At 44.1% G+C, this 12,660-nt stretch overlaps 1 protein-coding gene across 1 annotated transcript in view; it reads right to left on the bottom strand.

The window, feature by feature from the left end:
- LOXHD1 (lipoxygenase homology PLAT domains 1) overlaps positions 1–12,660 on the bottom strand; it is a 157,123-nt gene that overhangs the window by 122,575 nt on the left and 21,888 nt on the right. Inside the window, exons 6-7 of the mRNA XM_074570573.1 lie at positions 5,930–6,010; positions 4,940–5,124 (exon numbers count right to left, since the gene is read on the bottom strand). Coding sequence (XP_074426674.1) covers positions 4,940–5,124; positions 5,930–6,010 — 266 coding nt within the window. The remainder of the gene's footprint in view (positions 1–4,939; positions 5,125–5,929; positions 6,011–12,660) is intronic.

Here is a 12,660-nt window from a genome sequence, read left to right as displayed (position 1 = left end):
CTGCCTGCAAAAGACCATGCAGACTTAGCCCAAGATACAGCACAGCTGCACCTGATCCGGTCTTGCGATCCATTTTTGACATAATATTAATAAAAAAAAGCAATAAGTGATGAATGCCCAGCAGTTGTATGTATGGAAAAAATAAATGCAACGCAACTGTTGGATGCTCCCATCCTCAAGGTGTGTCTTGCGTTGGGACTGCCCTGCTCCTCAGTGCTGAGCTGTGTAATGCACCCATTATAAACACGTTCATTACTAATAGACCAAATAAGACTCAACTTTACCCAGAAAAGGCAGAGAATGGAGGAGTTTTACAGTTTGAGATCACCCACATGGTTCTGTCCTACCATGAATATGCAACCTTGAAACAGTGTGACACAAGCTGCTGTTCCCATCCACATCTGTAGCCCATTGTGTCCAATCCTAAACAATTTTGGAGTACTGATGGCCAGCTGGAAATCAGTCCTTGGCTCTCAGTCTCATTTGCAACAGGCAGGTTGGCAAGACTTGACCAAAATTTGTCAGGTTAGCATAAATTGCGATCACACAGAAGACTGAATTATTTTTCGGGTATATGTGCTGTTGAACATGGTTTTAAGGACCAAGTGAGTAAATGCTCCCCTTTCAAATGAATGTTCCTGCTTTCTCTCAGTAAAAGAGCAAGTACAGATAATTGTTTTGATTCGGGAGAGATTTCAAGAGTAATCAAGAACAGCCAATATGTGTCAGTGGTACTTAACCACACTTGTTTCCCTCGTTCTTAGGAAAACTGGAGGTCACACTGTGGAGCGCCTAGACTAACCTCGACCAACTAAACAGTGACAACAGCCTGTTGTTACCCCAGGGAGAAGGCGACTCATGGATAATTAATATATCATCTAACCCTACCGAACTTCAGCTTCTTTTATGAATTAAGACAAAATGTAGCCTTGCAAAAAGTATTCCAGTATTACGTCTTGAGACACCCTTCAATCCACCTGAAGACCACATCTCAGGACTCCCTGCTTTCCGGCTGGGTGATAAGAGCTGTACCCATCACAGGGGTGGAGAAAGACACGGCCCTGGTGTGCCACCGGGGACCTGCGGCGGGTGCAGAGCAGCTCTGGGGCTGCAAACCCCCAGGGAAAGGGGAGTAAATCCAACTAAATGAAGGTCCCCATGGGGTGGAAGACACAAGGGCCTGTCCACAGAGTGGCATGAGTGATTCATTACCAGTCGGTAGATATCAGACAATGGGCTCGGAACAAGCTCCAAAATTTCATTTACTTTTGCATCTCCATTGAGTCAGTAGTTCTAATTAGTGTAGCTACAAGATATGGTCTCCTCCTCCACCGCGTTGGTAGGACATCAGACACCCTCAGAGTGATCCAAAACCCACAACACTCAAAGGAAAACCAGCACCCGAGTCCAGCTTTGAGCCCGTCCCTTGCATAAAGGCTCAGCCACAGTCATACAATTCTAAGGCTTCATAAACTCAAGTGAAGCAGCATAAGACCGAACAATAGACCTTCCTTGTAATTAATACCTGTAATGTAAATTAATCCAGGCTGCCAATAGCGGCTGTTGGGTAAATAAGAATCTGTGGCACTATCACTGTCAAAGGGTCATGGGCATACGATGCTGTGGATGTGAATACAGGGCACAGAGGATCATTCAAGCAGGAACACTTAAAGCGTAACCTGTTCTCCTTGAGAAATGTGTGACATTCAACAGAGAACCTGACAGGAGCCATTTTATTCAGATAAGTAAATGCAATTACTCAGGCGTCTGCAATCACTAAGTATTCCTGCCATCCTCGGAAACTCTGTTTGGATCATGAAAAGAACTCTACTTTTGTTTTCTGTGCATGTCCAATATTTCAATTATATGTTGACTATTTTTTGGAACATACTCTTTTCTACATTTTTTAATAATGCCTTTAGGGTATTTTTTTCCCTTTAAAGCTCTCAGCCCTGCAGGGATTCTCTCGCTGGCCTGTGCTTTGCACCAAGAAAGAGGCTGAGTCTCCCCATGACTTGGTAGGTTTTGGTCCAAGCACCAACAGTCCCCTTCAGATATGCTTCAAATGCCTCTAGAGAGCTTCAACAGAGCAAAAATATGACCAAAAAATCATTTAATTTTTCTCCAGTCCACATACCACACGTATCACAGAGAAGATGAAGGCCCCAGCAGTTCAAGAGAGGAAGGTGAATCCTCATGACAAAGATGGGAAAGCTCTACAGGAGAAGATCAAAAGCTGAAGATGTTGCAGGAGAGGGAACATGGTGGAAACTTGTTTGGTTACCTCCAAAAACATACCTGACTGTGGCAGCAAAAGGAGCATGAAAGCAAAGCACAAGTCTAAGGTCTGTAACAACAGTGCCCAGGTGTTTTACAAAGAAGAACTAAAGGAAAAAAGGGAACAGGGATTGAAGAGACATGACCAACAAGGAGAAGAGAATGGCACTGAACACTGCTAATGATGGGAACATGGACTTTAAGAGGGAGCAACTAATGTTTCTTTCAAGGCACATAAAATCACCAAACCACATAATTATTCATTTGCCTAGTAGCCTAGAAAATGTTAATATTCAAAGAGTAAACCCCACTGTTTAATCCATTTGAAAGAAAAAAAAAAAAAACGCACCCAAATTTAGGGCAAATGACTGGTTTGTACAAAGAAAATCATATCACAATCTTGTTTCAGACCTTTACTGATCCAGAGGGAGCCAAATGAATTCGGGTAAATTTACGTTTTCAGTTGACAGTTCACCTCAGCAGCCTGGGAATGTTTATCTTGCATTAATTATGGTTCAAGGGGAACTGCAACCTGAGATAGCTGAGCTAACCCTCTCCTCTTACAGATTCAGACCTGCCACCTGGAAGGCATCCAACCCTTCACCCGTGCTTCTGGCCTCAGCCCAGCTCCCTGCATTTATACGGACGGCCACAGAGCATCCAGCCTGTGCCACTCAAAAGTGGGCTTTTCTATCTGATAATGGTGATGAGAGCAGACGCATTTCTGACAAACGCCTGGTTAAAGCTCTTCTTTCATATTCTTAAGGCAGGAGACAACCTTATTTGTACTTGTCCTGGACCAAGCACATGGTGAGCAGTTGATCTATAACCCAAAACCACTTCTCTGGGAGAGCGAGCGCTCGGGACTAGCTTTTCGTCTGGTGAAACGCAAAGTTGCTGCAGCAATTTCATTGGAGCTGCACTGATTTTTACCAGCTGAAGGTTTAGCCCACAAATCTTTTCCTGCTGAGAGGCAGGTGTGGAACAGGATGGAGAAAATCACATACATTCCTATGAAACAGCTTTCCCAGGCAGGGGCAATAATAGATTCAGGGAAACTGTTGTGTCATTTAAAGATCTATTAAGATTGAATGGCTGACTTTCTCTCGTTAATTGTGTATTGCTTTGACTCATCCACTACCTTCTTCAGTCACCTCCTGCCCCCTCAAGTGTCCTTAACTTTTCCATTTTACAAACTGAACAGATAAAAGAGCAGCAAAGGACTTTGGCACACGCAGCCCCAGCAGTAACTGGGTGGGTTTTTGGCAGAGCATCTCCAGACGTTATCTCATTCCCCTGTGGCATCCACCCTGGAGAGGTCTGCATTTATAAAATGCTCCCACACACATTTCTTGTCAATGGCTATTATTTGTGCATGCTAACTCACACACAGTATCCCTTAATACTTATATCGTCAACGTACTGAAACGGTTTTAGGACGTCACATCTCAATAGAGCATAATTATTTACCAATTCAGGAACAAACAGTGTCACGATGTACTGTTTCACTTCAAACAGGATCTCAATGAAAACAACAATACTTTGCCCTTCTAGAGCACCTATCAATGCTCAAAGCATTGTATTAAGGCTGGCAATAAACTGTTTTTACCAAAAAAAGAACCCGCTCCTAAGTGTTAACATCAACAACCCTAGTGCAAGACTCAAGGGGCTGGGTGGCAGTGGGGGTTGGACTAGATGATCTCTGAAGGTCCCTTCCAACCCCTACAATTCTATGATTCTGCGAAATCTACTACTTATTTTCAAAAAGATGTGATACTAATTAAAAACACAAGTTCTCCCTCTTGTGCACCAAACTATACCTGTCCTTTCCCTCAAGCCTGTGGCTAGAGGTGGGTATACTTCACTTTCCTTGCCCAAAATTAAGCTCCCAGAAAGGAGTGGTGCATTGGTGAGGTCATCAGGAAAACACAGTTCGGTTTCCTCATTAGCACTTGCAGATAAACTGCAGACATACCACCTGAGGCTGGTTTGCTGGCTCCACTTTCACATCTCGATCGTCTTCCCACTCACGTTACATGCACTATACATCACCACATGGCCTACACACCGATATCAATTTGGGAGTACATGTCTGGTTTGCAAGCTGTCCTGGCTTCGTTTCAACATCATTAGCTTAAAACCACTCTGAAAAATAGGCACTGGTTCAATATGGATATCATACGCATCCAGTAAACCGGCGTAGAATTACAGCGAGAGGGTTGGCTTGTTTATGGAAATTTCCTGCAGGTCACCACCAGAGGCTGGAAACACTTTATACACAGGACTGCAACCACGCTGCCTCTTCGGATAGCACACAACGATACCGGCTACATCTTCTGGGGTAGGATGCCTCTCATCTACACGTAGCCATTTAATCTAATTTTAAGTAGTAATCGTGGATCCTTCAGTACTCAACCAATGAGCAGAGCTTCTCCAAACAGTGATTTATCCCACCCTAAGACGTCAGGTCTAACACCGGAAGAAGGAATTACCCTCTGGAGGTATCTTGCATCTTCCTCTCCACTGACTACAAAAAAACCCTCTCAAATTAGCGTAGACTATGCGATTACATTTTATGTGCCTGAAGTCATCTGAAAGCAACCCTCTCCTTTCTGACAAGGCACCAGACACCAGAGAACCGAGCTTTTTGGAAAACCCTTACTTTTGGGCACGTCCATGGGATTCAGGCTGCCGATGAGGTCTCTGACGTACAGTCCGTCCCCGTCCTCCTTGCTCAGCCAGTTGTTGCAGGGGAAGTAAAACCGGAGGTGAGGCCTGTTCATGTCAGTCACGATCACGCGGTCGAGGAACCAGCCCGCGTTCAGCCCGGTGTTATCGTGCTCAATCCTAGAGGAAGAACAACGCTAAACTTGATATTTTGATTAAGACTGGCCAATAGCACTGTAATTTTGTGGAATATGTTATATTAGGCAAGGCTAGAGCAACTATACACAAAATGCCTGGCTATCCAAAGTGGTTTGTAGGATTTCTGGGTTTTTACAGAGTATTTTGTAAATAACAACATTCCTACATATATATATATATGTACACTGATATCATAGATGCATATGTGGGCTATTGTCTGCAAGGGGATGCACACAGATGTACACACACCTGTATGTTCATACAACATATGCATTCATTCACCTTACCCTGCATATCCAAAACATAAGTGACTCTCCTCCTGCCCTGTATCCCTCCTGCTCTTTTTTCTTCTTACTTTGTTTTATCCACCTCTTCCCATTTTCCCAGCTTCCTTTGTACTGCTTACTAATTTTTAATTTTATATAGGTCAGTCAGATGGTGGTTAAACATAATAATTATCATTTACATTACACTAATTTAGCAAAAGAGGATAGCAAACCTCCATTGGAACATAAAAACAGTCCTAAACGCCTTACTCCATGATTGCATGTGACAGAAATACAATTCTTGGTGGGGAACGTGGATAGTTATAAGCAATACCGTAGGTGATTTCATGCTTCAGTTCAAATCTTAGTCAGTAAACAAGCTTTTACCACCCCTTAACTTCACCTTGATAAGAGCACGTTAACGAATAATGAATAAAACATAGCAACGCTAAAACCTCTACAGCCTGTCGTTCGATTAGCACCTCGCGGAGCCAGTTGTGGCAGTAACATTGTGCGGGTACCTGATTTTCTTTATTTGTCCGACGTTGTTGGTTTTCACTCGGAACACATCTGTTTTGCTCCTCTCAAAGGCCGTGCTGCTCCTGTAATACACACGCATCAAAAGCTATGGTAAAAAACCAGCAACCTTGTCAGCAAGCACGCGTGGTGGCCTGACAGAGCGCTAGTGTTTAAGGAAGGATGAAGAAAAGTCATTCCTAGCACTGGAAAGACCTATTTTTCAATGCCCACTTTCCTGTGACAAGTTTCAGGTGCTCTAAGTACTGACATTTAAGAGACTTTTTCCCTTCTTGAGGTCTAAGAATCCTTCCAGAAGCTGAGATGGAAGCTTTGGGGGAAATGCAATGCTGGCCCAAGCAGATGCAAACCTTGGATCACATTCCATATCGCCTCCAAGAGTTAAACATGACAAAGGTTTTTCAAAATCCTCAACTAAATCACCCATAGAGGTAAGAGCTGGGGCAGCGTGTAAGACTTTCCTATCAGCGAGTGGCTTTCAGTGGTGTCTAAAAATAATCTTCAGCTAAGATATTTCAAGGCAGCGCCAATGAAGCAAAAATTTCATGAAGAACTCCAACTCTTTGGTAACACCTCATCTGTGGTTCCTCAACTCTGCTAGCCCACCCATCGGTTGCTAAAACATAGAGGTAACAGCAAAAGACACGGGGATGTTTTCAGCTGCTTCCCTCCAGGGTGGCTGGAAAGTGCTCATTTGTAGCGTCAAGTCAGAGCTTTGTTTCACCCTTATCAACCAGCCAACTACTGTGGAAGACCCTGGTGAATCTGGCCCCCTGCATGTCCACCTCAGTTGCTTTACAGGGCCTCAATATGCTTTTCGTCCCTTTCCCGCTCCCAGACGTGCCCTCTCCTGCCATCCTACCTCCCAGGCATTGCGTGGACCCACCCTTGGTGATGGAGCGAAGGGGCTCCATAGCCCAGCAAGTTCCCTGAGGAGCCACAGATCTGCCCAGAGTTCAGCCAGAGATAAAAGCATCCAACCGTATCAAAGGTTTTTCTCCATGCCCATCTTCCAACATTTTTTTAATGATCACTGAAACTTCCTTTGCAGCTTTCTCCTACGATTTGTATCTCACTCAAAGCACAATGACTGTAGGACAGGGACTAGTTTGATTTTTTTTTTGTGAAATGTTAAATGTATGGTTTGCTTTTCACAGGTGTGAGTGGAAGGCAATACTGGCCCAGGTCAGGGCACGTAGAATTTAATTCCCAGTTCTGGCTCTAGGCTGCAGTGTGATCTTTGGCAAGCACCTCCATCCTTTTTGAGCTTGTTTTTTCCACAAAAACGCTATGAATAACATCAAGGCAAAACCCATCCTTGCTCTGGAGACACAGCCTGTCCCACCTGCCCTCCCTGAGGGGCCCCCATTTCACCTGGGGGGTGATGATGCCTAAACACAGCAAAATCCAGAAGTCATATTAAAGTGAACGAGAAACCACAGCACTTCAGCAGCACAAAGCCCCAGTGACAAGCAGCTTGTACTCAGAAAGTTAATGAATATTAATAATCGATCAAGGGGGTTCAGTTTTCTCGGCTCTCTTCTCCATGCCGTTGAAGGATCTGCGCGCACCTCTGTTTAAAGGTTATTTTGTGTGTTCTGCAAATGCACGCGCAGCCCTCCCCCTGCGTCCTGCCATTCCAGATGTCGTGCCAGGAGCATCGCCGCTATACGAAAAGGCTAAAATGGTTAACCTTGCCGTGAAGACAAGAGACAACTCCAGCCCAGCCTCCCCCAACCTGGCTGTCGGAGAGAAAACAGTCAGCGAGCGCCAGGCAATTAGTTTGTCAGGCTTGAGAGAGCATCGTAATGACAGCAGCTTCTCCTCGCTTTGGGTCCGGAGATGGATGCAGTGCTGCAGACTGCTACGGAGATGGCACAAAAGTATTAAGTGAGACTAATTAGCCCAAAAGCTTTCTGTGCACCAGTCCCAGTGGCTGCTGGTTTACGGCAGTCCCACCACTCTGCGGGGCTGGTTTGGTTTGAGAGAGACGGGGAGGAAACCTGCTGTTGGAGGGGCACCAAGTGGGCATCCCAAAGTGCCTGTCGAGCAGATGCTTCGTGCATCTTGAAAGAGCTTGGGGAAGCATTGGGAAACGTGACTGAGGTCCAGGAGTCAAAAACAGGGGAAGTCTTGCTGTTGAAAGGTAGGAAGAACTTGAGTCTCTTCCCTTGAGGTGGATATGCAGCATTGACAGCGCAAAAAAGGGGAATGTTTTAAGGAAAAATATAATCCTTCCTTCTAGTATTGTTCTAGCTTCTCCAATTACAAGGAAACAGGGAAAGTGAGGGAATATCCCACAGTGAATGTCTACACTGAACTTTATCCAAAAAAAAAAAGAAAGAAAGAGAGAGAGAGATGAATAAATTACAGCTGGGCTTTGTCAGAATCTGGTCCAGGCTGGGGCTGGGGTAAGAAATTCACAGCCTGATTACCATAAGGAACTCGTTACCCTGAACAATGCGGCACGCTGGCTTGCACAGCTCCGGTGACAAATAAAGCAGGGAAAAATCTGACTTGGAAATTGCAGCAGTAAATTTCTAATGCTCAGGCTTGACTGGATTCAGACCCAGGGACTGGGCATGGATAGCCATAAGTTTGGTCTAAAGATCAGCAGAATTTCACTTGGAGCTCTGTCTTTCAGCTGGGATATCAGGCTAGAGTAACTTCAGAAACAGATTTGAATCAGCTTTTGTATTTCACATCTTTAATTGGCTTTGGCAGCTCTATTTTTTATAGTCCGTTGTGGTATTTTACCCAATTGCTTTTTAAGAAACCTCCAAGGAACTTCACCAAAGATTAGTATATGATATTCTCAGATTTTTTTTGTATGTGAAGCTGTTTTCAGATTCTTTCGGTTGAATGATTGCCTGCAGGTTGCAGTGCTCGTAACACAGATGTACAGTGATTTAGAGCACTGTGTCCCCTAGTTGGGTAAGTCATGTTGCTAAAAAACACCACAAGAACTGGTGCATATTCGAGCATAGTATTTATACATCCCTGCGTGTATCTCTTCTGTAGGACACTGGCGCAGAGAACAGAGCCGGTGCCATGAGAGTTTCACTACTACTTGGTGCGTTGACAACAAGAAACTATCAATGATGCAGTTTTAAACGCAAAAGTACATAAAATAAACATCTTCACTAGTAAATAACTTTTTTTTTTTTAATAAAGGGGAATTAACAGTTAGAGATAATCCCACCACCTAAATGAAAGTCACATTTTAAATGGAAATTTTGAATATTTGTAGAAAATAATCTTCGCTTCTGATCAGCTAACAGCACCCTTTCCAGAGCTGAGCTCTTAGAAAGAGAGGGGAAACCTGGGTGCTGATGACAGCAGAGGCATAAAAATAATAACTTTAGCAGTGACGGAATAACCTGAACCGATTTCGCTTTGAGTCACTGCATTAATGATCATTAAAAATTTTAAAGATGCTCCGTTAAATCATCAGGAAGAGTCGGTTCTTGGTGGCATCTCCCCGCCATCTCTCCTCGTCTACCTGCTTCTGCCATGGATGTGTAGCAGGAGTTGGGCACCAGGGGCCATTTCAGAAGGTCCCACAGCAAAGACCGTCCTACAGCCTGTCACTCTCCAGGGAAAAAAATAACGCTGTTTGAATCACCTGCTATCTCATGGGAGGCCAGTTTCTAATGGACTAGGGGTGGACACCATAGTTTTGACATATAGAGGTGTCAGGGATGAGCACTGGTCTATCCCTATTGTTCTCCTGGCTTGAAAGTACAAACAGCTTTGCTCATCCTCAGATTATCCAATATACATTATGGGCTGGGTGAATCTGTGTTATCAGCCTTCTGGCTGTGACGGCGGCTTGCCACAAGATGCAAAAAAGATATTGGAAAAATGTTTCTTCCTACACATCCACTATGGATCACTTCTGGAGAGAGAACACTGGCCTGGATGGATTTAGGGACAGCCAAACTGCAAAAAAAAAAAATAAAAAACGTATGTTCAAACATATTTACTCTTAACATGGAGCTCCAATAGCAGCATCGTTAACATCCTTCTTGGAGCAGCAAATACTCCAGGGAGTACGGTCTGCAAATATTTTGCCAAGACTGTTGTCATGAAGCTGACAACATCAGTCGGCGGGTGGCTGGAAATACCCCATAAGGCAGCGCACATCCAGAAATACTCCAGATGGAAAAGAAACCAGCCGAAAAGCACAGCGACTGCAGATGTGTCTGTATCAAGGACATTATTTTCTTTTTCTACAAACAGCCAGTACAGATAACCAGATAGTGCCGTTGGTAACGGTGCAAAGGTTGCTCAGCATTTCCCAGTATTAAATTACATTTTGAATTGCATCCGCTTTGCCAAAATCTGGGGGCAAATTTTACTTCGCTGAAAATTTCTACCCCAGTCCCGTGGAGAAATATTTTTTGAAAATTTTAATGAGAATGAGCTCAGACCTTTTTAAGACTGAGAGTAACAAGCTGGGGGTAGGGGCAGAAAGGGTTTTTGGCAGAAAGGTATTTTAAGCAAGGCAGAAATGTTGAGTTTGTTCCAGGAAGGCACCTTATACTCATCCCATGGGAAAACTGGCCAGGTTTTACAGTCGGAAAAACGCTGCTGGCAATTATCAGCAGGGATCTGGTCTAGAAGCTGAATTCCCTTAGAAGTCTGCCTGTTTGGAGTAAATTGCTGTTTCTCCCTCTAAGGCTTGACCTTCCTTGTAGTTGGTACCGCCAGCTGTTACATGCGTAGCTGCAGGTGGATTATAATTTATACATACACCAGTTCTACCAGCTCTTCCCTTTATCTTGCCCAACACCGCTGCCTAAGCACCCTCTCAGGTGGTTTTGTTCCTGAAATGCTAAACACAGGCTAGCCAATAGGCCCTGGAGTAAGAGAGAGAAGAAATTTCCCACTTTATTTCTTTTTCAGAAGCTAATACAGACTCCAAAGTGTGCCATCACTTAACGCTGCCCCGGATCATTAAGTCTTCAGAGTGCGGTGTAAGTGCTGCAGATTTGTACGGGCATAAATCAGAGTACGGTTAGACACATAAGCAGCTTTAAAATAGGAAACAACCCGTGTCATTAAAGGAAAAGTATTGCAACTCATCTGTGAAGAAGAGCTTCAGCAGTGATGCAAGAAGTCTTCCTCCACTGCACTTGGGGTTTGTTTCCTTCCTAGCCTCAACAGCCCCTTCTATACCTACTTTCTAGCAGTTTCTAACTTATTATATTAACCATTCAGAGCAAACAACCTTGCTTCCCTGTATTTGTTTATGTATTCCAGAGCAGTTAAACAACAAAATCAGATCTTCTGCAACTCGGTAAGGCTCAGCCGTACTAGAGCTACAAACGTTAACATCATCTAAAGACCATCACATACGTACTCTGCAATTCATGTGTATTTGTTGGCATTAGGAACAGGAAAAGCTCTGTATAGCAACCCAAGGCCAGGTAGAAGGGACTGCCAATTAAAGGCATTCAGCATAGGAAATAAAGATTCAAAAATTCCTCAAACGCAGTTAGAAGCCGGCTGTCACCTACCAATTATTTCATCTTTCTTTCAGATTGCTGTGGCTGCTGCTTTTTTTTTTTTTTTTCTTTTTTAAAGGAAAACTCTCCCCATGAATATTTATTGCGGTTGTCACAAGCTGGACTGGGTAAGCCTGACACAGAAAAGTGGATTCCTTTGTACTAACAACAAACAAATAAATTTGCTACTAAACACTGTGAATGAGCTGGCAGCTGAGTTTCGCAACTGGTCCTTTCCTACCTCTGCCCCAGCGTGGTGGAAGGCACGTGAGCTAGGAGAAATAAAACGCTATGGAGGGTCAGCGCCGTCTGGTCAGCGTTGGACCATGGAGAAGAAGCTTGTGCCTGTAGGAAAGGTCTCGGCCGCTGCCAAAATGCCACCAAGCAATCCCTTGGTGTCCACCCATGTGCCCGTGATGGAGTCTATGGAAAGAAGCTTATTTGTGGTAGGGCTTTTAGCTTCTGGCTGAGCTGTAGCTGGTGCAGGATGGCAGGTGGGGATCTGGAGAGTTTCTGAGCTGGGTTTTTAAGCAGGATTTTGCCTGGGCTGAGCAGCGTTTTGTCAGCACCCATCCACCACCTCCGGCACTGGCAGGGAGGTGTTACCGTCCCCCAAACTGGCAGACAGAAAATGCAAAGGAGGATTCATTCCAGTCCCTCCTGGACCCAAACACTACTACCTTGGCTAAACCTCCTGGCCTAAATAAATGCATCTTTTGGGGAAGAATATGGGTCCTGCCACTTCCAGAACTGATGTTCCTCCTGACAAGTCACGATGAAAATTTGTGTCTGTTTTTCACAGTTACCTTATTGTTGGCCAATGTTAAAAACACATGATATTTCATCAGCTTGCCATGCCTTCCCTTTACCGCACATGACAAAAAGATCTGAAATGTCATGTATTTCACTACCAGCACACAATCACAAAAGAAATAAGAAAAATCTATTGTAACCAGAAGCTGAAACGGTAGTACCGTCTTTAGGCAATGCATGATATTTTAGCTTTCTGTCATACACAGGGAAACGTAAACACCTATAAAATGTCATGCATCTGCAGTCATAAATGAACTCGTGTAAACATTTAGTTGAAAGATGCATGAGATTCCATCCTTTTGCCATATTCACAAAGCTGCATAATAAATTTAGGGGCTAACTGACTAGTTCATGGTTTGCTTCGTATTTAGGAGACAAGACTATCAATTAAA

Source organism: Larus michahellis, chromosome Z, assembly GCF_964199755.1.
Source record: "Larus michahellis chromosome Z, bLarMic1.1, whole genome shotgun sequence".
In the NCBI taxonomy this organism is placed as follows: domain Eukaryota; kingdom Metazoa; phylum Chordata; class Aves; order Charadriiformes; family Laridae; genus Larus; species Larus michahellis.
This window is presented reverse-complemented; position numbering and strand designations above follow the sequence as displayed.